The sequence below is a fragment of the Siphateles boraxobius genome, unplaced genomic scaffold (assembly GCF_051911475.1).
Source record: "Siphateles boraxobius isolate OS27281-9 unplaced genomic scaffold, OSU_SipBor_1 12, whole genome shotgun sequence".
In the NCBI taxonomy this organism is placed as follows: domain Eukaryota; kingdom Metazoa; phylum Chordata; class Actinopteri; order Cypriniformes; family Leuciscidae; genus Siphateles; species Siphateles boraxobius.
Window position 1 is genome coordinate 22,830,626 of NW_027508722.1, and position 24,303 is coordinate 22,854,928.

The following is a 24,303-nucleotide window of genomic DNA, read 5'->3' on the forward strand; positions in this document are numbered from 1 at the left end:
TTTAACTTGCCTGATGCTTCCACACAAAAGGACCTCATTCCTTATGAGTTAAAAAGACCCCAATTTATTATCTGTCTATTTCCAACAGCACTCGACTTCTTTCATTTATTTGCGAGAATCACTCAATTAATCCACTAATTCCTTTTTAATGGGCCTAATGTTCTACAGAAAAGCGTTAAATATCGAAATATCGAAATTTAATTAAGAAAAGATGAAATTAAGAATGATTTTATCGAAGCCAATACAAGTGTTTTTGTAGGCCTATATGGCTTATCTGATTTTTAAAACTTATTATTAAACTTTTAGGCTATCAGAGTAGGCTATATGAGCACAATTGAATTATTTATATGCAGAGAAATTATCTAGAAATCTAGCAAAGTCCATCCATTACTAAAATATTTTTGGTCATATATATATGGCTTTACTGAAATGTTCTTCTTCTTCTTCTTCTTCTTTTCTATCATGGCGGATTGCAAGCAACTTAAGGTGCATACCGCCACCTACTGTTCATGAGTGTGTAGCAACATTGTTTTACATCTATTAAATTCTATTTTTTAATTTTGTATTCTGAAGATAAATAAATAATGCTTTCCTTAATCTATAAATATCTTTTATATTTCCTTTATTTCCCAATAATCCTTTAAGACTCCATTCTTGGCCTGTCCTTTCAACTACTCTTCTCAATTTCTCCCTTTCAGGTTCATATGTTTTACAGTTCATCAATACATGTTCTATATTTTCTATCTCTCTACATCCTTCACATTTATCATTATTTTTCCTCCCTATTAAATATAAATTGTCATTTAAATAAGTATGACCTAATTACTGAAATGTTTTAGCGCATTCACTATAATCTAGTGATAGCAACTACAACTCAACCAACAGTTGTATGCCTTCAACTCCGGAAGTATTTTCTTTGCCGGAAGTCCTAATGTGACCAAGAAAGATGGCGGGGGATTCTGCAATGGAGCTGCTCTTTCTAGACACGTTTAAGCATCAAAGTGCAGAGGTAAACTTGCGGAGTTTTTCATTTTTTACCCGTGTCTTTTACCCGCATGTTGCAGAGACTTTAATGTCTAACAGACATTAATTTCTATTGCGCGTTCTTAAAGTTTCTATTGTAATAACGCTTTGTGCGCTGTAAACAGTTAGCTTGCTAATTTAGCACAGTAATTCAATTCATATTCAAGATAAAACTCACATTTTCATAGTAATACATGTTATTCTTAATTTAAAACAATGATATTATCATACTATAGATGTTGTATGCTAGAGCAAACCTGACGTTATTGTATTAGTTAAGTGGAAGTTGTTCCACGCAGCAAACAAACTCGTGGCTATATTGTTGTTGTTTGGAGCGTGTAGTTTCTATTAACATGTAACGTTAGCATATACTGTGATAAATCAACGATTTGATTTATTTGACAATAACATGCTCATATATTGTTTTAAACATAGAAGGTTGTTTGAATGTTTTGTTCAGGAACGCCTCTGGTGCTCACATGCATGTTTATGTGACAGCACCGCATGAGCATGTAAACAAGGAGATGTCTGTAATGTGTAGAACTTTACTGAGGTAACGTTAGCCGAGGGTGAAAATGTGTGAGGAATTTGGATTAAATAAAAATAAACCCTCTCTATTTAATGTATCATTTTGCTGGAGATTAATATTTCAGTTTTGATTTATTTAGCCCCGGCCTTTTTTGTAAAGTCTAGTCACTCACCATGCAATCAAAATGGCTAATATTTTTATGTAATATTGCAGTATGTATTATAAATTATTTATCTCTGTACATCATCATTTTTTTAATTCATGTGCCCTCATAATCTTTAATCAAAATAGCATCCCCTCCCACTTGCATGACATCTCTTCTCTGATGATTTGTTTACTGGCATGAGGGCAGGACAACCTGTAACTTACATGAGATCACAGCAGTAGCGAACCACAACCATCCAATCAATTCCAGATGGATAAAATCAAGTCCTGTCCTAATTTTTTCTTGTTTGAGAAGCCGTTTCACCCGGATATACATCACAATAGGAGAGAAAAGACTTTCTCGACTTCCATTTCATGCGACTTTGAGGTTTGACCATGGTTGTTTGAATGTTTTGTTCTGTGGATATGGTGATTCTGTATATAATGTACTGTTATATAATCCTCTCATAATTTACTAACCCTCATGCTGTCCCATATGTACATGACTTTTTCTTCTGTGGAACACAAGCAGAAATAAATAAAAAAAATCAATCTTTGAGAGTCCATATAATGCAAGTTTACGTTGAATTAAACACCAATACATTGGGAAGTGCAATGTAAGCGCAAAAAGTGATGCAGAAGCACAGAGGATTTCACGTCTCATAACATGCTGATGTTTATGTCAAGCGTGAGCTCATATGACAGTTGTCAGGAAGCTATGGTTTATAGTTAAAGTTTTCAATATTAGTATTTATCCTAGACACACCTATCGTTTTGCTTCAGTGTACATTGTTTCATTAATCAATCCTATGGATTACCATCGGGCTCATTTCGAATGGTTTTCAAAGTGTCAACTTTGGAGGTCCCGTACATTTCAGTTATATTGAGTCTTGACCCACAGAGATTGATTATTTTATGTGAAGAAGTAAGACAAACACAACTGGCACAGCATGAGGAGGAGTTTTGAGGTGCAGTATCCCTTTAAGGGTCTCATTCACTGTAGAGTCTTTTCTTAATCAGCCTGGTTATTTCTGTTGTGTTTTTCATGATCAGTCGCTTCTGTTTTTTCGATCATCATATCCAGAAATTTACCCCAAGAGTTAAAACGTGACTTTATGTTGACAAAACATGCATTCGTAACATTCACCTCTCTAAAATAATGTCCTCACCTAATGAGAACAGATCTCATATAATTTCAGCATAATATAATTGGGTAACTATATAAAGATCAATTATAGTTCTTCTTAACTGATTACATGGCATGGATGGATTTTAATCCTGTATCCAAAGTTTCTTTACATGCTTCTTACATTTCTCCTCGCTCCAGTGTTTTACGTGGTATCCTGTGGAAACAGGTCTCTTGTCCTGGAATTTGGTCTTGTTTGGGTGTGTATATGTATGCTTGTGGTTGGTAAGTGCTTTTGTATTGTTGCAGGGATCTGCCACCCCACCGGTGTATTCCAACAGCTCTTTAGAAACAGGTTGGACAGGCCTGTTACAGTTTGTTAAGGAAAGGGACTGTATATGCTGTTCTGCCATTTTCAAAAAGAACTTGATTTCTGAGAATGCTTTTGTATTTCTGAATACCTTGAACCCTGGGAATCTTAATTCCAAGACTTTAACAGTTGAATAAGCCTGATTGTTTTTCTGCTTGGCTGCCCAGTCTGGGTGTGTTTATGAGAGATCTAGCCTTTGCATCAGTCTATCTGTGATAACATTTATCCTTGTCTTGATAAACTTCTTAACATTTTTCTGTGTCTGTTCTTTTACAAGTTGACAAATGTGGATGTTGTGCGGTTTCCTTACGGTGTCCTGATCACAGAAGTGAGAGTCATTCCCCCTGGCATCAAAGCACACAGCAACCTGCCTGACAGTAGAGCATTTGGGTGAGGAAAAACTCACACACACACTTAAAGAGTGTCTTATCTAAAATTACAGCAAACAATCATGTCTATAAAGAATCAAGCTACTACTATTGAATCTCTCTACATATTCACAACTTATTTTACCATATGTGCCATCCACACAGCATGGAAGTGTTCTTACATTAAGGAAGGTTTGGGATGGTTGACTGGTCGTCCAACCACCAACTAGTTGGTTAATAAGGGCAACTTTTTTTTTTCTAGCTATTCGCATTTTCCTATCACAATATGATGAATTTCAAGAGATAGCATTTTTTTTCATGCTGACATTCTAACAGCTATAAATGATGTGTTATAAGTTATGTGATGTCTTATTCCCTTTAAAGAACCATTGAATGACATCAATAAAATGTAAATATAATTACTAACTTTAAGTCATCTTTTGTATTTGAAATCTTTTGTAATATTATAAATGTTTTTAATGTCAATTTAATGCATCCTTGCTGAGAAGGATTCAGACAATCCCCCGATTAGACAATATTGTAAATATTTTAACATCCCTAATTTTCACTACATAATGACAGTTAACAGCGCTTTTGCCATGTTTACAGTGTGTACAAACTGTCCCAGTGGTTCTGTAGTGCACAATAGGACATGAGTAATACTGTGGTATCTTCAGAAGTGAAATGGCTGGAGGACAGTTAAGGAAATTGGAAAAGGTTTCTGTGGTCGCTATTGTTCTTTCTTTAAAAACAAATCCACCACACCCCCTATTCTCTGACCACTCTCAGCTTTTCCCATGATCTCATCCCAGATCTCAACCTGTAAAGAGAACAATGAGAGAAAAGAAAAGTTTGTTTTGATAGGACAGACAATAAATTATTTCTTATTCTATCCCTTTTAAATGATCATGTTAAAAATGTAACAATAAATCTCTGAAAAAGAGGGATTTCTAAAATGATTCCTGCAGGCTAACTGATTTACAGGAAGTTTGATTAGACAGAAGGTGGCTGCTGATGGCAAATAGGGGTTTCAGGTTTGTTTTTTGACGGTTACAATGCCCCGTTCCTGTGTATCTTCAGGGAAACAGCCCCTCATGCATTCCAGTTGGACCTGTTCTTCAACAATGTGTCCAAACCCAACGCTCCAGTGTTTGACAGGCTGGGCAGGTACTAAATAAACTCACACATACACACCAGTGTTGGACAAGCTCAGTGAGAAATACAGTATTCCATCACTCACAAATCTATAGCTGAATAGATGCATGTACTCTTTGATTGGTCAAATCATTGATGTCGGTGTTTTTTTCACACTAGCCTCGAGTATGATGAGAACAAATCAATCATCTTCAGGCCTAATGGAAAGGTAAGAGACCCCCTAATTACAGCCCAGCATCGTATTTCCATGTAAAAACATGCATGGACCAATATGTTTGTGGTTTCTCCAAAACTGCTGACAGCAGCTTTCCTCTGCTCAATAAATACTGCAAAAGCATGTGTCTGTAATGACTAAAGCTCTCAGCTCCTGCTCTCACATGGCTTGTATGCAAATCACTCTTCATTTGTGTTTTGGACTGAGCCCGTTTTTTTGCTCCACCCCTCTAGATTCTCACACCGTGCCCAAATTTTAATTTTGTCTTTGTGTTATTAAAGATAAACACAGATGGGTTGGTCCTGCGTGGATGGTACACATGCCTGACTGTGGCAGTGTATGGTACGGCAGAGCGTCCTCACAGCCACGAGCGGGAATCTCCACCACCTCCTCCACCCCCTCCGCCTCAGCAGCTGCTGGGAGCCAAGAGGAACATTAAGCTTGGTCAGCACAAACATTTTATACACAAATATGTAATGTCATTGCTTCATGTGAAAAATTAAATGTGAGTGTTTGTGAATTTCTAGCAGAGTGGGAGAATGAAGAGCAGTTTAACGGCAGCCCACCCAGACCACAACCCAGAGGGCCACGGACCCCACCGGGACCACCTCCTCCAGACGACGATGATGAGGAGGCACTACCTGCACCTGGTCAATGTATGTCCATGTGGAAAAGATGTATATATTATATAGTGGTAGTAGGGGTGTGAACCTACACTGGTCTCACGGTTCGGTTTGATTACGATTATCATCTCATCGATTCAGTTCAATTCTATATCTCGATGTATTACGATGCACTGCATCCTCAATTTTCAATTTTACTTAAAAAGTGATGTGCGCGTGTTTCGCCTGTTTGGGAAGTCGCAGAGACATTCCAGTTTAAGTTTCAAGGGAGTAAAGTCTGTTTATGCCATTAAGAAAATAAAATTCTGTCAAATAAATTTTGTTTTAAAGAAATGTTCATTTAAAAGCAGCGCTCATTCATCAGTGTATAATGTTAACCTAGAGATGCGCGCATAAACCGTCGCCGAGTCCGCTGTTGATCATCCATTTATAATCACGCTTAACAACACAGAATAATTGTAATTTGACCATCTGGTGCGGAAAATTATTGGGGCGGGTGGATGATTTGTTTTTGGTTGCGGATTCGGGTGACTTTGGAGTAGAGGTCTGCGCGGGACACAATTTTCAGACCCGCTCCCGCCCGCTCCCGCAGTGTTCAGTCCCGCTCCCGCCCGCTCCCGCAAAGATTTGTCATTTTTAGTACCGCTCCCGCCCGCATCTGTGATATAATGTCCCGCTCCCGCCCGCACTTTCTGTCTGACGAAAGGTCTTGGGGAAAAAAATGCGTGCACACAAAATTCCTTACCAATACTTGGTAACATATTTATTGGTCCCATATTACGAACAGCATAATATTCACAACAGTACTTTATCTGAAGCACTAGAGGCGCTCTGTTCCTCGTCCATGCTGTCTATTTTGAACTTGAACTAGCTTTCGAATTCGAACTCGGAGCAGCGGGAAAGGAATTGTCTCTAAACAAGTGTGCGTGAGATTAGGCCCCGCCCTTCCCGACAACATTCACAAGTTTAGGCTGCTTAAAACGTTTTTATTGCTGCCAATCAGAATCTCCCTCACAACTACAAATTATGTACGCTACTTTAATCATTTATATATTTTACTTTATACTCATATTTAATTTGCGGGAGTGCAGCGTATCATCCCTCCCGCCCGCACCCGCAAGTGCACCTCATCATCCCGCCCGCTCCCGCAATGACCTTTAAAAATTTGTCCCGCGCCGCACTGTTTTGCGTCGGGACCCGCGGGTCCCGCGGGACTCCCGCGGGAGTGCAGACCTCTACTTTGGAGCTCATCCGCTTACTCTAAAGCAGTCAGACTCTGCCAGGCGTTAACAACTCGGGGTGAAAACGGCTAACGTGGTTTATCAAGTTAGTGATATTACCTCCTGCATATTCTATTTGTGCGTGACATGAGCGCACACAGTGCTGTCTTCTCCAGGTCGTGCTTACCAGGTTGTTCATAAAAGCCGAAATGTGCCCAGATGAATGCTTTTAAAGTATGCTACCGCGACAAAGCACATACGCGATAAATGACGTCAGAAAAGCGTCAGTACATTATAATCGGTTATGGTCTATTACTGAACCGATACCGAATCGTCCTCGTCTGCATCGCGAGTACTTCTGTTTTCAGTTTTCCTAATTTCATACATGCTTGATAATGCATGTCAAATAATATGTTATAGCCATAAAAATTTGAGTGAAGCTGGAATTAAAAGTTTTTATTTTTCAGATAATCTTATTATTTCTTTATTTTGTGTCAATATTTCTTTGCTCAATATTTTAACCTGGTTTAAAGGAAAAGAAAATTCAATGTGAACTTAAATATATATTATTTAGCATTTGTTTTATTATTGCAATTTTTTGAATTCTGACCCTTAAACTGAAAAAAAATAAAATAATGCTGAGCAAAGAACTTCGCTGTGTTGTCTGTGCTTTAGGTCCAGTGAAGGTGGAGAACACAGAACAGGGTGATGATTACCTGGAGCCTGTCTCACCTGAGCGAGGGTCTCTTCCTGCTGAGGAGACCTATTCGGATGTAGAGCAGGAGGGCGAAGAGGGACCAGCTGATGATGTGGAGGATGAAGATGTGCAGTCTGAGGGAAGCGAGGGGGATGAAGATGAGGACGATGAAGTGGGTGATGAGGTGACAGACGAAGATGCAGAAGGTGAGTAGTTGCACTGCAGTGGGAGTGAATAAACCAGGTGTTCAGGGGAAAAATGACCCAGATATTTCACGTGTGTGGACAAAAAGTGCTCTTTAACTGAAATTGTTATTTGCTAGATTTGCTTAGCCAGTGACAGTGTAACAGGTTTTCCGTTTGTGCTTCGGAAAGGCAACTGGTGTGTGACGGTTTTTGTTTTTTTGTCTACAGGTGATGATGGATATGAGCAGATATCCAGTGATGAAGAGGATTTGGAGAGTGGGGCTTTCAAGCTGCCTGCCTTTGACCTAGACTACACACCTGAGGACCTTGCCTCACTACCGACTGTTCAGTACGATCCGTACGAGCGTGACCTCCGACCCCTCCAGCACTTCAACCCTCCGCATATCACGCGATATGAGGCGGAGCTAAAACGCCTCAAAACGGTTGATGTCCAGGACTCAAGCTCCTCGTGGGCGGAGTCTGCAGCTAAACTCACAGAGCTGTTAGAGGCCTGGGGGGAGGGGCAGGGGGCAGAGCGAGGGGCAGGTTGGGTAACTGCATTAGAGGAAATCCCTGCCTTTCTAGTAAAAGGATTGAGCTTCCTCTCTCTAAAGGACCCTAATGTGCTGAGCGAAAAGTTGAAGCGGTTGGTCGACTGGAGCTGTGAAGCTCTTAATTTGGACTCTGCCCTGGCACAGCCCATAGCTCTGAACCTGCGCCAGCTCAAAGCAGGAACCAAACTGGCCTCTGCCCTGGCCGACTGTGGTGCCCTTGTTGTGCAGGATCTGCTGGAGAAAGGGATTGTTGGCAGCCTCCTTGGGTTGCTTTTTGCAGAGCACGTTTCATCCACTCTGAAACTCTACGTGCTGCGCTCTCTCGACAGTATCATCAGTGAGCCAAAGGCCATTGAGGCCCTGCTCAGAGACTATCACCATGACAATGATGGAACAAGTGGGTACCAGCGTCTGCTGGATCTGTTTTTGTTGGACCAGACCGTACGTGTCGCAACGGCAGGTGCAGCTATTTTACATAAGGGTCATTTTTATGAGGTTTTGACTGACCTGCAGAGGACAGCCAGCATTTGGGCTGAACGGCATGCCACGGGGGAGGTGGGTGAGCGAGAGGAGAGCGAGAGAGACAGAGCAAGCACTGAGAGGGAAGGAGAGGAGAGAGAGGGGGAAACTCAAGAGGTAGAGCGGGAAAGCCCAATGGACATCGATACCTTGCTGGAATCTGCCTCTTTGTCAGAAAGTGACCTGGAGAGGCTGCAAGGTCTCCTGGAGGAACTGCTCCACCTGCTGGAGACAGCACCACACTGTATGGTACAGCCTCCTGGGAAAGCTTTTCCCACCAATGCCCGGATTACTGGGCCACCAGAGCGGGATGATCCCTATCCAACACTGTATAGGTCAGTATCATGTGGCTACAAACCTGATACATCTTGTTTTTTTGTGATAATTAATATTAAAGTTACGCTATGTAACTATGTTCAAAATGTATATAACGAACGAGTACATCATGAATCCATCTTCCAAACTGTGTTTTTGTCTTATCCTGCATCACTACGGTATGCCTATAAGTGTTTATATTCTTACTATTTTAGATCGGGGGGACGACGGGGATGCTGCGGAGTAGCCCAGTACCTAGGGCTGTCGCAATAATTGCAATATTGTAATACCAAAATACTGACAAGCTAACCGCAGAGAAACGCAAGCAACAGTGATGTTCACGTTGTTTTTTTGTTTTGTTTTTCCATAAGGCTTTGCCCATGTTTTACACTCCGTTCATGTATATTGAATGTTAAATAAGTTAAAGGGATAGTTCACCCAAAAATGAACATTCAACTTGAGGGTGAGTAAATGATGACAGAACTATCCCTTTAATGATAAATGACCCAATTTGGTCCCACTTTATTTTAAGTGGCTTTAAGTCATATGTACTTACATCGAAAAGTAAGTACAATGTACTTATTGTATTCATGTTGTATTTTAAAACACCTTTGCTGCTATTGAGGTGGGATACGGGTAAGGTTATGGACAGGTGTGGTGGTATGGGTAGGTTTAAGGTTGGGTTAAGGTGTAATTTAAATATAAATTAATTACAGCTGTAATTACATGCAGGTATTTTTAAAATATAAATACAATGTAAAAACATGTCTGTACACAATAAGTCCATTGTATCAAATAATTAATTTCAATGTTAGAACATAGTAGTTAAAGCCACTTAATATAAAGTGGGACCTGTAATTTTTTTACGCCAACTGGCTCTTTTTTACTTAAGACTCAGTGTACCATTGTGTTTTGTAAAGAGGCCCCGTAGATTAGCACTAAACAAGCCTAAACTGACAGTGAGAGCAAGAGACAGATATCGACTGAGCATGTTACCTGCGTCTGTCCTTCTTTAGGTCAAGTCAAGTTTGCCATGTTCAAAGAGGAATGCAGTATCTTTGTCGTAGCATCATTTCAAAAGGCGTCAGCGTTGGTAAATGCATTGAATCAATGCCATTTGTCTCTATGAAATGAAGCATTAGCTTCAGTGTTGGTCAGCTGGTCGATTGAGCCTTGTAAAGTAGCGCTCACAGTTGAAATAATTTCAAAACCTTGTTTCATTAATGAATAAATCATCGTTTTTTAAAAGTATTAGTGAATGAACGGTTTAATAACTCACTCAAAGACAGTCCCTTTGCGCCACCTAGTGCCGTAACAACGCAAATGCACTGACTAACAGCCACTCTAGAATGCGCAGACAAGTGCTGATACTGGTAAAATATCAGTAGTTTTAGAAAGCCTCTTGTCCAGTCAGATTCGAGAATCAGAACTAGCTGATGCATATATATATATATACATATATATAACAATAGCCTAACAAGCTTATTGTCAGGTTTATAATCTGTTATGGGGCCCCTTATTTTGAAATTCTGTTCTGCTTCCTTTAGTTCCTATTTCCCTTCTCTGTTTAGTGTCGGTTTCATTGGTTTGTTTTTCCTCGTTTTTTTATAGTTGCGTATTAGTTTCACATATGTCTAGTTTACTTTCCTTTGTTCTACCCCTGTTTATAAAGCCTTGAATTTTGTTCTTGGTCAGTTGTCTGGAATGCATTGTGTGGTTTGTGTTATTCTCCTGCGTGTTCATTCAGAGCATTTGGATTATTAATAAAGCCTGTTTTTTTTTTATCTACTTTGTCTTTTTTTACAGATATATGCATGCATGTCATCTTCTGGAATCCCTGGCAGTTGTTCTGTCGTATTCGGCTACATGTGCCCACATCGGAGTCCTGCAGGCTGTCAGAGAGTTGATGCGTTTCCTGTCCCAGTCCCAACAGGGTCTCCTGTTCCTCCTTAGCCAACACGAAACCACCAATTTGCTGCTTCGTATCCTCACACCCCTTACTCACCTAACCCCACCTTCTCACTTGGCTCCGCTAACGCCCCTTTCAGAGGTTGAGGGTGAAGATACTCCTGCAGGGGGAGAGGGGTCGATTGATGATGGTTTTTGGGTCTGGCTTATGCAAACTCTACATGCACTACAGGGTGTTGCTGAGCTAAACGGGGCAGAGCTTGAAGATGGCGATAATCCAGATGTTTTGGCAACACTTCACAGCCTGTATCTCATTGGCTTTAGCAGCACAGGCCGAAACGCTGTTGCTCACGCTTTTAGCTTGGATAATAACCTCAGCTGTCTGGTGAACCTGGTAGAGTTCCATGCAAAAGAGGGCCAAGGGTGAGAATATATGACATTGGTCGAAATAATGTCTGATTTATCTGAGCATATATTTTGGCAATCTATATATTGACAAATAAAAATGTGATAAATGTTTTTTGACACCTTATACAGAGGTTGTTAACACTCAAATGGGCCATATACAGAGCCATGAGGCACTCCATAGTCATTTTGTATTTAAAATTAATATTTCTTCCTAAACATCTTGTTCTCTCTAACCTGCTGGCTGTCTCTTACTCTCTCAGGGAAGGAAAAGCAAGGAAGTCTGTAACATATAACTATGCCTGTATGCTTGTACTGCTGGTGATTCAGACGTCAAGTGATCTCCGTATGATGGAGCAGTATGCCGCTCCACTTCTTAATGTTTGCAAAGCTGATGAAAACAATGCCAAGCTTCAAGGTTAGCCTGTTTCTCTTTTGCAGCCTACCAAACACTTCAATGTCAGCCAAACCATCAGTTCCATGCTATATTAAGAAGAATGTTTTTTTTCCAAAGCCTTAAAAGCCATTTTATAACTTTAGCAAATGTAAGTGCTTTCACATCTGACCTCTATGATTAAATATGTTTTTCAGAGCTGTCTAAGTGGTTGGAGCCACTTGAAAAATTACATTTTGATATCAGTGGCATCCCTACATTTATTGAGTACATAAAGCAGGTGAGCTTATCAACCACATAAAAACTTTTATGGCATTTTAGGGGGTTTAAGATGATTGAGAATGAGGTAGAATATGTATACCCATCTTATGTTAGGCATTGATCAAGGCATTAGAAAACACTGTAACTCCTTTACTCATACACACAAATGCTATTTTTTTTTCGATTGGCTCATACCATAATAAAGATATTATGTATTATTAAATATTGTGAGTAACTAAGTTTTGCTGTTTCCGTTGCCAGAATCTGGAGAACTTAATGACAGTTGATGGAGTGGGTCTTGTAAGTGCTCTCAGAGTGTTGTGCCACATTGCTTGCCCTCCAGCTTCTGTGCCAGGTACTGTATGCCTTAATCTTAACGTTGCTTGTCTTCGTTAGATACTAAACAGAGGAAACGTGACATAAACAAATTAAATGTGTAAAAAACATCAGATTTGTGCGTTAGGCTTTGCAGTATAAATGCACATAACATTGCTTACATGTGCATTATAAAAGCACTGAACAGACCTTCCACTTTAAATTTTAAGGGATTTATTTAATAGCATATTTGTTTTGCTGGATTATCTAAATTGTTATAGAGAATTGTTTAGATTGTACTGGTATTGACTACTGAAGTTATATTGTGACAACACTAGTAAATACCAATTAAAATATTAACTTATGTGTCCTGACATGACTCATTGTGTGTGTGCAGGTCAGCAAAAAGACTTGAAGTGGAACCAGGCAATCATAGCCCTCTTCAGTGCAGAGGGTATGGACACTTTTATTAAAGTCCTCCAGAAGCTTACATCACTGCTGCTGCTGCCATGGCGACTACATGGGCCAATGGGTCCAATAGCACAGCGACTAATGATGCTGTCAGTTGCCTCCTGCTCGCTGAGACTCATCCGAGCCATGCTGACAGAGCTGCTCTGCGGGGGAACCTGTGAGTTCCGTGACGTGCGTGTGCCCTCAGTCTGTGTCACCCTTCACAAGATCCTCTGCTCCACCCCGACAACAGGTCGTCTAGATGCGGAGGAGCTGCGTATCCAGGGCGACGTGACAGAGATAATGTTAACTTTCACACATGCGGTTAGTGAACAGGAGACGGGTTCAGAGGAAACCGTGGCTGGAAACAGCTGGTCTCTGATGCTGAAGGAAGTGTTGAACTCTATACTGTCTGCTCCAGAGAACATCTACAGCAGCCTCAGTCTGCTATCAGAACTGCTTCCTCTGCCTCTGCCCATGCAGACCACACAGGTACTAAACACACATATACGGCTACAAACACCTGTCACGGCTTGCTGCTGATTGTCCCACTTACAGGAGCTCTGTAACTATTTTGTTTATTAATTAAAAGTATCTATACAAAAAAGTTTCATTAATTTCATCTCTTGCCATCTCCCTCTTCCTCTCGAAGGCACTATCAGCGCAAGACATTGGGGTGGCAATGAACACACGAAAGTTGTGGAGCGTGCATTTACACGCCCAGGCTCGAGTACTACAAGAAGTGCTGAGGTGCGTTTGTGTCAGCAGCTGTCCCCCTCTCCTCTCCTTGCTCCGCCGTGTATGTGTACAACTCTGCGATCTTGCTGCACCCACTGCAACTTTGGTGATGAGGACATTGCTGGAGCAGCTGCAGGAGGAAATGCAGCAGTAAGACCACATTTATCACATTAAGGAGTTTGTTCATAGTTTGAGGATTTGTTTTAATAAGATCGGTTGTGGATGGAATAGTGTGTATTGGTATTATACTCAAATGGATTATGTGTTGTGTGTTTAGGGAGGCAGCTGGCTCACGCTTGTTAAGGTTACTAGCCCTCCTCGACTCGCTGGCATCTCAACGGGCTTGCAAGACGGCCATGTTGGCTCTCCTGAGTGGGTCTGCGCGCATTGAGGTGCGGAGTGATGGGAAAGTGGAGGACAAACTATCAGAGCTTCTTCCCTCCCTGCTGGCCATGCTTGTCCTACCTGCAGATCCCGGCCTGCCAGCACAGCAGAACGCTGAATTGACAGCTTCCATTTTCCAGTCACTATGTGACCAGGACGTGTCACTGGTTGTGAGTGGCTCGGGTGAAGCATCAGTGTCTGAGGCTGAGCAGCTGGCCAACTCACTGCCGACCAGAGACATGATGACATGCATATGTGATGGGATGTTGGAAGTGTTGGGAAATTCACACAGCAGCTACGCGCTTCAGCTCACATGTCTGCGAACCATGATGTTTCTCACAGAGCATGACTACGGTCTCTATCACCTCAAAAGGTGTCAGTGCATTTGATGTCTATTTATTTTTTATCTATCACTGAATATTATAGTTATTTCTTTCAATGGTAAAATTTGGATATTTAATTATGCATGGTCATTTTCCTCTACTTTTACTTTTAAAATTAATTTTTTAAACAGATGTAATCTTTAGTAAATCTCATAATGAATATCCATTCTTCATACTGTACATTATAATGTTGGGATGCCTACATTTTTTATTAAAATTTTATATTAGAATTTTATTTTAGGTGATTTTTTTTATTTTTTAGGCAAAATAATATGGGATTTTAATATTGTCTATTTATCGGTTATCAGCCATAACATGAACGTAATTATCATAGCACCCCTTCTACTTTGCAGTAATATAAAAATGTAAATGTTTTTGTGTGTGATATTTGTGGTTAATTATTTTGTTTGTGTGTTGCAGCTCTCTGAAGAAACACAGCTTGGCCGTTTCCTCTCTGATCCGCAGGGAAACCATGTCCTTTAATAAAGAGTTATCTGAGCTGCTTTCAGCCCTGTTTGACTTTTTGAGACAGATTCTGAACAGTGAAGTTTTGGTAGGTGACAACAGCTGGTTTAGCTGATTAGTTCACATTTATTTGTGTTTGTATGCATCTTTGTATATGCTAATACATATTCTTTTTGCTCTATAGGATGAAGACATAGACAGTCGATCTTTGGCGCTTAGTGTGAGCGACATGAAGCAGCTGCTGCAGTGGAAGGAGGACTCAGGGGAGCATCCGTTATCAGAATTGGAGAAACATATCATGGTACACGTGGCAGCTTAGGTTGTACATAATTAAGCTGTGCCCTATTGCCTGCATGAAAGGAGACGCTCATATTAATCTTCTCCTACTCTGTATCATTCACCCATGTATGCAGAAGCTCTGTAAGGAGGATGAGTCTTTGGAAACTCTACTGGAGAATGTGGCCGGACTGCGACAGATTATAGAAAGTTCTGGAGAGGCCTCAGCTAATGTAGAACCTGAAACTGAGCCCACTTTACCTGCACCCGAGCCCCTTCAGACACAGTTTAATCACAGGTAATATGGACAGAGAGAGTAATTATGCGCGTGCCGGTTATTACGGTTATCTCAAAATAAATCCATAAAAAAATTACATACAAAAAATTACAAATAAAATATTAAAATTATTATTTTAGTACAGCTAGTTTCCGAGACAGAATTTCTCATTTTCATTTAGTTTAACTTGATGTACTAAAATAACTAAAACTTAAATAAGAATTAATAAAAAGTATATAGACGTAAAAAAAAAACATAAAAAAAAAAAATTAGTAACTAAAATTAAAACAGCAACCCACTGATTAGTTGATTTTGTAGATTTACATATTCCTTGTAATGCACATACTTGATCAAGATAAAATTCTGTATCATTGCATCCTGAAAATGTGTCTCCAATGTTACATTCTCTTTTTTTCCCTCACTCACTTGTTCTCTACCTTCAGGACAGTTTATGTTCTCTCAGATGTCCTGGACGAGCAGTTAAAGGCCCTGTGGTTCTCTCCATTCCAGTCAGATGAGATGGAGACAGAAGTAGACATGGTGAGGAACGTGTTTGATGGAACAATAAATATATATTTTTGTTCTTAAAATATCTATTTAAACAATTGGAGAGCTACATTAAACAGATGCTAGAAGGTTTTAAGGTAAAACAAGAGGAAGTTTTAGAATCAAGATTAATTTTAGTCATCTTTTGTGAATGTGAATCTTAAGTTACTCTTGACTTTTATTGGTTCATGTGATCATTGTAAATGTATGTGCCGCAGGTAAAAGTAGACCTAGTTGCTCTGGCCCAGCAGTGTTGTCCAGACTTAGACCTGAAGGCAGAGTTAGAACGATCATTCCTCAGTGAACCCACTTCTCCAGGACACAGCAAACCAACCAAAGGCTTCAGACTGGGCAAGCACAAACATGAAACCTTTATCACATCCAGGTACACACCATTCTATTCTGAGATTACTCTTTTACCTTGAATGTATGAACTCTATAAAGCTACAAATCATTTTCTTTGTTTGCAGTGGGAAGTCAGATTATGTGGAGCCTGCAAAACGAGCTCATATCATGGCAGCCCCTCGGGGTAGGGGTCGTGGTGCATTTGGCCAGCTCTGTCGACCACATGACATTTTCCGCCAGCGCAAGCAGAACACCAGTCGGCCTCCTTCCATGCATGTAGATGATTTCCTTGCCGCAGAGTTCAAGGATGTTGGTCCACCCACTGGCCTATCCTTGCCCAAACGACCACCAAAGGGAGGAGGAGCCAAGCCACCGACTAGAGGCTTGTTCACTGGAGGAACCAGAGGGAGAGGCTTCCAGAGTCACACCCGCTTCTTCACTCCACCAGCCCCAAAGAGTGTTCTGCTTGCTGGTACACGCATATGTTTAATTCAGCACATATATACTCTGTACTCTTTTTAAATGTGGCTGATTAAACCTGTGAAACATCATTTAAAATAATTTGTTTGTGTTTTAGGAAACTATCAACGCCGTGAAGGTGGTCGTGGCTCCACTTGGAACACTCCGGTGACAGCTGTCACTCACAGAGGGACTTACAGTGAACCACGTGGAGGACAAAGCAACTTCACCCGACCGTTGCCCTCCAGACAGCCACCTACAGGTTGGCCTTCATCCTTTTTAAAAATAATAATATAGAAACAATATAAAATAGCCATTTGATAACCATCAAACATGACTCTGACAGCTTATAAGAGTTTTAAATGAATAAGACCGGGAAGATTGGTTAGTATTTGATTATTTGAGGATTTTCAGCATCTGCTGATGACCATGCCTGTTTGACCAATTGACAGATACAATAAATGTACTAGTTTCACTCTGTCACTTCTAAAATCTACCGACAGGCCTTGTGTAAATAATAAATAGATAACGCACATTTTCTGGTTTGAAATATTTTTATTTCATCATAATTTATAAATAAATTGAATTATTATTTATTGAATAAAGTACAATTTAATAATTAACGATATAAAAGTTATAAATGTATATCTAATAAGTGTATAATAATATATTTGTATATATATATATATATATATATATATATATAAACCCTCAAACCCTTTTTTAATCTTAAGTGATACATTATAAAAATTGATATAATATAAAATTTAAGTTTAAGTTTTTTAAACTTTAATTATAACTTTAGAAAACACATTTGGATGTACAATGATATTTAAAAAAAATTGAATTTATGTTTTTCCCTAGTCTAAAATGAACTCACAGTGGAGCCTTGACAGCATGTGACGTAACATCCTAATGTCTCCATTTCCTTGTTGTCAAAAACGTCAAGCATGTTGCACATTTATTGGCTGCAGGGGATGTCATGATAATACTAAAATATATATTTTTTTGGTTGTTTGTATGTTATTGTATTTTAAGTGCAATTTTCTCATTTTGACGATGCACCATAGAGGGTTAAACTTAGGTAATAGTTAAGTGGCACCTTCTGGATGTATCCCTCAGCGGTGACTTTTCTAATCATAAAGTTGCAAAAAAAGACCTCAATAATGAATTAAATGTTTTAAACGGCCCTTAGCTCACCCTACTGCTATATCAAACAGTTACTTACCCCTCTCTACTAACTCTTCAGGTGCATACCGATTGGCTCCTCGGGACAGAGCCAACAGAGGGAGAGGGGCAGGCCTGTCCTGGTTGAGTGGTGGTGGAGTTGGTGTGGGAGGAGGTGGAGTAAGTGGCGGTGGACGTGGTCAAGGGAAGTTCAGCAGTGGAGGGAGCGGAGGTGGACGGGGCCGACATGTCCGCTCATTCACTCGCTAAATTCTGCCTTGAGCAAAGTAGACTCAGCCATCAGGCTCTAAAGGACCAATCAGGATGTGGATCTGCTGTATCTGTTGCAACCACCGACTGATATTGTGTATATCATTGTCATGTTTTGTGTTTCTCTCATTTTTAAAACTGTTAAATATGATTAAATTCTTGTGAGGATATGTTTGAGTGTATTTTTATATAAAAATCCACAGTGTAATTTGTCAAAACTGTTTTATTATCAAGAAATGTAGCAGAATTTGTTGCATCTCTTTTGTTTTCTAAATAGGAAAACAAACCTCAAATTCTAAAAACATACAAAATTGTTTACAATTTTTTTTTTTTACTACACAATTTGGTTTAATCCTAATCCCATCTCATAGCACTCATTCAGTTTACACAGAGGAGATCCAATAATGGGGCTTTATTCAGAAGATGAGTTCCAGGTAGTGGTTTTCTATTAGCAGATAACTCAGATAACTGTCACCTCTCTATTCTTCCTTTTGATGCAGTCCAAAGCTAGGCTTCGTGGGCTTGGCTTTCTTGGCACCTCGGCAGGGGGCGGGGCTACAACTTCAGAGGGTGTGGCTGGTCTGAGCCCCTCCCTATTTAAAAGTTCAAGAAGCTCTGCCTTCTCAAGCTCTGCCCTCTCTAGCTCTTGTCTGCGAGCTCTCTCTGCACCCAGTAAAATGCGGACATCTGACATGACGCGGGACAGCTGGCCCTTTGCACAAACACACACCTGTCAGTGATTTACTGCACACAAAAAGTCTGTTGATGTGAAAAGTACGTACCTTAAGTTCGTCCACTTCACTCCTCAGCAAACTCTCCTTCTGCACCATGTGTCGTCTTTGGGAATCCAAGCGAGATTCCATTTCATGCCTCACCTCTTCGACTTTGCAGTCTAATTCTGCCCTATAATATAATCACACACACACACACATTTTTCTAACCTTACAGCATTTACATGGTCACAATTGTTATGACTTCAGCAGAATGTTTCTACCTGAGCATGTCCAGCTCAGCTCGTAGCTCTGATACACAGTTGTGTTGGGCCTCCTCATTGTTTAGGATTGTGTATCCACAGCCGTTTGTGCAAACTCTACTGCTGTATTCACACACACACAGATGAGCTTCCAGAGAGCGCCGCGACACCTGAACTGGGCAGCCTGAACGATTGCAGAGAAACATTAAACAACAAAGAAAGAAGAAAACCTGGCACAAGACAAATGTTCATGCACAGAGAAAAATATTTGAAAAAGCATCTAACCAGCAGGGCTGATCAATAATGATGGCCCTGGTTAAAATGATCTAGCTGGATGACAAATGAGGATTTGTCAAAATTGCAAAAATGATTTTATAGTATTGCTAGCATCAGTAAGAATGGGTTGGAAACTACAAAACAATAATGTTTTCCCATGCATGCCAACATTTTCCAGCAAAAGTGTTTATGAATTTATGACTGCCTTTGTGTGTTTTGTTTAATTATACTGTATGTCCAGCTGTTATTGCCAATTGTCTTTGTGAAGGAAACGTAACATTTGATGAAAATGAAATGTATAGTAATATTTTTATAAATAAATCAATTTAAAAACTGTACATTTAAAACGATAAATATAAATATTATTTTATCTAAATGATAAATTCATACCAATTTTAAATATACACTACTGTTCAAAAGTTGGGGGTCTGTAAGATTTTTTGAATGTTTTTGAAAGAAGTCTCTTATGCTCACCAAAGCTACATTTATTTAATCAAAAATACAGCACAAACAATAATACTGTGAAACTTTATATAATGGTTTCCTTTTTAATGTATTTAAAAATGTATTCCTGTTATGACACCAATGTGATCATACTAATATGCAGATTTGGTGCTCAAGAAACATTTTATATTATTAACAATGTTGAAAACAGCTATGCTGCTTAATATTAATGTAGAAACAATTTTTTTTTTTTTTTTTTGGATTCTTTGATGAAAAGACCGTTCAGAAGAACAGCATTTCTCTGAAATTGAAATCTTTTGCAACATTATACATGCTTTTACTTTCCCTTTTGGTAAATTTTATGCATATTTGATTAATAAAAAATCCAACCCGAAATCACAGGTTTTTTTTTTCTTTATATTTTACTATCCTCAAACTTTTGAATGGAAGTATATGCTCGAAGTTTCCAGCAAGTGTTTATGAATTTATGTCTGTCTTTGAGTTTGCTGTATAATAATAATTACTGTATAATGTCCAGCTATTATTGCCAATTTTCTTTCTGAAGTTAAAATATGAAATAATAAACTTATTTGTTTCAAATTATAAATCTGAATACAAATTATAAATTAATAAAATTTTGATGTATAAAGTGGAAAAAAGCTTGTTAAAGAAAAAGACACACATAGTTAGCAAAACACACATAAAACACAGAACACCTACCACAACGGTAACACAAGTACTCGTCACCTGCATATTTAAATACATACATACACACAAACAAATATTTCCAAGATTAGAGAATGCTGCACTAGGTTTAAGGAAACTAATACATATCTATTATGTGCAAGAATCTGCCATTGTTAGCTCATTAACTGAACAGTTGTATTAATAGGGTCAATTGTATTAACCCTGAGATAAACGTTTCACCTCATTGGCTGCCTGAGGGGGTCCCTCATTAATAATTAAAAACGTGATTACTCAGCAGTAAGCGCTCTATCTTGAGGGTACAACACTCATTCATATGCTGTTACAACTGCGCTTTGTATTGTATGTATGAATGAGGTAGTAGCCACCTGTCCCCTGCCAAAAAAGTTAGGGTACAGGTACTAAGATATAGATATATATATAGATATATATATATGCTTGTTTATGTGTACCTGCATTACTGCAGTTCAGCAAAGCATAATTACACTGTTGCTCATGCTGATGAATAGACTCCAGAGCACATATAACCTCACAACCTTGTGGCCGGAACACACACCTCAACTGCAGCCTTCCTAAATCATTCCTCATGTATCTGTAACACACAAAACACATGTATGTCATTTAAATATAAGAGGCATGATTAAATAAAATGAATGCCATTTACATTAGTTAACTGAAGTGATTCTGTGCAAATGCAGGTGCTTAATATATCTGTGGTACCTGAATAGTGGGCGTAGATGTGTGATGTCTAAAGGCAAGCGGTCTTCAGGACAGCTGTTATGGTGGATGAGCCATCCATGAATGCAGGAGCTGCAGAAGGCATGTTCACACGGAGCCTGCAGAGGATCTTCTAACACGTCCCGACATACACAGCACAGCAGACCCTCGTTTACATAGCCTACAAAGCGCTCCAGATCGTAGCCCATCCTAGAGCACACACACACACACACACACACACACACACACACACACACACACACACACACACACACACACACACACACACACACACACACACACACACACACACACACACAGTAAAATACTTATAATAACTAAAAAGATGCCCGATGGTTAAGACGTTACATTATTATAATGGGAAAAATACCTAATTTAATTTAATTTTAAAATCTAACAAAACACCTGCGACCCTACAGAGGATAAGTAGTTTAGAGTATGGACCGATGGATGGATGAATCCAACAATTAAATACAGAAAATACAAACATTACATGTTTTGCACATTTATAATTTTAAAATAAATGTCTTAAATATTAAAAAACAGACATTTAGCAAATTAAAAAAGTACTTTACAGCTAAATAAATTAATAGATTTTTTGAAAACTGAAATTTAACAATATTTATTTTACATTAAGGTCACTAAACCTAAAGGCGATTAATGTAAGGTTAATAGCATAATTTATATTAACAGTATATATATATATATATATATATATATATATATATATTACCTAAATAATTATAATAACAAAGTTGTTTCATGGGTATAACAAGTTTGTTAATATAATGGAAAACAATGCTTAAAGCTGCAGTCCGTAACTTTTTTGGGGTTTAAATTATCAAACTAATTTTTTGAGCAAATACATAACCAGCCAGTGTTCAAAACTATCTGCTTTCCCTAGTTCGATTCAAAACGGTAAGCTTGTAATAATGTTTTTAATTCCAGTGGTACTGGTGGATTTAGGCTAGTAGGCTATATTGCGTGTGAGGATGTTGGAGGTGGAGATTTATAGCCTTTTCTCACAGCACTTGATAATTAAACTTATCAATTTGATGGCGAATCCAGAAAGGTTCAAACGACAATCACCAGTGACAAAAAGAGATTCACCCGTTGAAAAATGCAAAAGACTTCGGACTTCGGAGTGGCTACAGAAAAAAATAGACTGCAACCAGGCCCATGCGAAAACAAGGATAAATATCGGAAAGATATTAAATGTAGTCATGCAATGCTGATGTTGTTAACATCAACAATTTGAATACAAAGTATAATTCGCACGGTTTGACGTGATATGATAAGCGAACGTTAGATTTAATCAGCGCGATTTACTGCAATGCTTTTTTTAATGTAAGAAAAAGTTTTATTGACTTTAAAATAAATAGATATTTGCTAAACGTGGTAAATCTTTGAACATTGAAAGTTAACAATACTTATTTTACATAAAAAAATTATGTAAATGACGTTTACATTTTTTAAGGCAAAACATACAGGCTATTAATGCATGCTTAACAGCATAACAAATGCAAATATATATACATATATATATATATATAACATTACCTGACAGAGTCTGTGGTATCTTCTGTCCCCCTCTCTCCTTCTCTCAGGTGTGGTTGTTGAAGGTGGTCTGGTCAGTTGTCGTAGAAACAGCCAGGTGGCAGCTGTTGGACTGAAACATGAGTGGTTGGGGTTACGAGTGTAGAAATTCACTAGGGATCTGAGGCCAATACTAGGAAATAGACCCTTTAATGTGCATACAATTGTGTGGAATGCTATTTATGAGGCACCTTTGCTAAGCAACTCTCACCTGTACCACAGACCATACAGTAATGTGCAAGAACACAACAACACACGTCGAGATCCCTTAGGGAAACCCTCTGGGAAACTCTTGTTCATGCTGTGATCAAATGAGACTGAAGCACCTGGCAACCCCACACACAAATACACACACAGAGAGAGGCACACCGGGACCACATAACAAAAATTTGATTACACAAATATCCTACATATCCAACAGGAAATTTCTGAAATTACAGTCATCCTGTACAGATTCCTCAAAAACAACAGCTTAAAACTAAAAGGTGACCTGTATAAGTGTTCCTGCACCTGTGTGGCCACGTGAGGGGAAACACAACTGATCACATCCAGGGTGTCAGCTTGTGGCTCGAGCATTTAACACTAAATGATTGCTTTTGTAAAATGTGGAGCTCCAGTTAAATTCATAATCCATTACAGATTCACAGTTGAGGTAATACTATATAATCATGAATTCTTTTTTGAAGAAGAGGATGTTTGTCTGTGCTGCTGTGTTTATGTCTGGGCACTCTCACTCTGTTCTTCATGGCTGTGCTGGGATTACACCGGATTACGCTTTCCCACACTCTGATTGGATTATTTTCTACATGGCTACATTGTAGCCTCACTTTCAGACATGCAGCGGTATATAAAACATTGGCACAACACAAGCAGATGTGCATCTGTGCACATGCATCAGTTAAAACAGTTGAAATAAAAAATGAAATAAAATCACAGTCAAGCAGGCAGCATATATAAAAATATTACTAAAGTCAATGTTCCTTCACATTTTGACTTTTCTTTTCACATGAATTTTTCCATGATTTCCCCATGACTTTTCCAGTCATTCATAACTTAAAATATTTTTATTTTAATACTTTATATCAATTGTACTTGCAAAGAACAACTACTAAATATTCTAGAGCTGAGCATAAAAAAAATAAAATTATATATATATTTTTCCAGAGTAAAAAACTGGAAAAAATAATAGCCTGACATATCCTCAAATGTGGAAACCCCAGTGAAGTACTGCTTGCAAGTATAATGTTCGTCAATAACCTACATGGTCAGGCTAGTATAATGTAAGGGAATTAAAAATAAAACAAGTAAGGGTTTATATAGTGAAGGTTGCACTTAGTACTTGCCTGGTTGGTAAGTGATGCTTGACAGGGATCAAATTTTTCAGACGTCTCCTTTATTTGCTTAATTTACCTCTGCTGGGTTAGATCAAATTTTTGCAGGCAATATTTACTGTCGGGTTTCTTTGACACTCTTCTCTATACTGTTG

At 38.9% G+C, this 24,303-nt stretch overlaps 2 protein-coding genes across 6 annotated transcripts; one reads left to right on the plus strand and one right to left on the minus strand.

The window, feature by feature from the left end:
* The first annotated feature begins 908 nt into the window (after nt 1-908).
* On the plus strand, nt 909-18,255 carry virma (vir like m6A methyltransferase associated). Of its 4 annotated transcripts, none has more exons than XM_077213485.1 (23): nt 909-1,009; nt 3,470-3,582; nt 4,641-4,727; nt 4,875-4,923; nt 5,211-5,373; nt 5,457-5,585; nt 7,448-7,675; nt 7,883-9,062; nt 10,849-11,373; nt 11,619-11,773; nt 11,947-12,029; nt 12,272-12,365; nt 12,723-13,267; nt 13,428-13,663; nt 13,791-14,270; nt 14,701-14,833; nt 14,930-15,046; nt 15,159-15,319; nt 15,742-15,838; nt 16,063-16,229; nt 16,315-16,661; nt 16,767-16,910; nt 17,898-18,255. In XM_077213485.1, the coding sequence occupies exons 1-23, from the start codon at nt 947-949 to the stop codon at nt 18,083-18,085; spliced, it is 5,484 nt and encodes a 1,827-aa protein (XP_077069600.1). In that variant the 5' UTR covers nt 909-946; the 3' UTR covers nt 18,086-18,255. The 4 variants fall into 4 exon arrangements, with proteins under 4 accessions (XP_077069600.1, XP_077069617.1, XP_077069610.1 ...); XM_077213502.1 differs by having other exon boundaries at nt 15,162-15,319; XM_077213495.1 differs by having other exon boundaries at nt 5,460-5,585.
* A 35-nt stretch (nt 18,256-18,290) lies between these two features.
* Nucleotides 18,291-24,299, minus strand: rnf41l (ring finger protein 41, like). 2 transcript variants are annotated; one of them, XM_077213545.1, is made up of 9 exons: nt 24,161-24,299; nt 23,029-23,143; nt 22,782-22,890; nt 21,204-21,410; nt 20,936-21,075; nt 20,499-20,525; nt 19,080-19,242; nt 18,868-18,988; nt 18,291-18,797 (listed from the first exon to the last, which is right to left on the minus strand). In XM_077213545.1, the coding sequence occupies exons 4-9, from the start codon at nt 21,407-21,409 to the stop codon at nt 18,546-18,548; spliced, it is 909 nt and encodes a 302-aa protein (XP_077069660.1). In that variant the 5' UTR covers nt 21,410; nt 22,782-22,890; nt 23,029-23,143; nt 24,161-24,299; the 3' UTR covers nt 18,291-18,545. The 2 variants fall into 2 exon arrangements, with proteins under 2 accessions (XP_077069660.1, XP_077069668.1); XM_077213553.1 differs by having other exon boundaries at nt 18,656-18,988; nt 23,073-23,143; nt 24,161-24,294.
* Nucleotides 24,300-24,303: the final 4 nt, after the last annotated feature.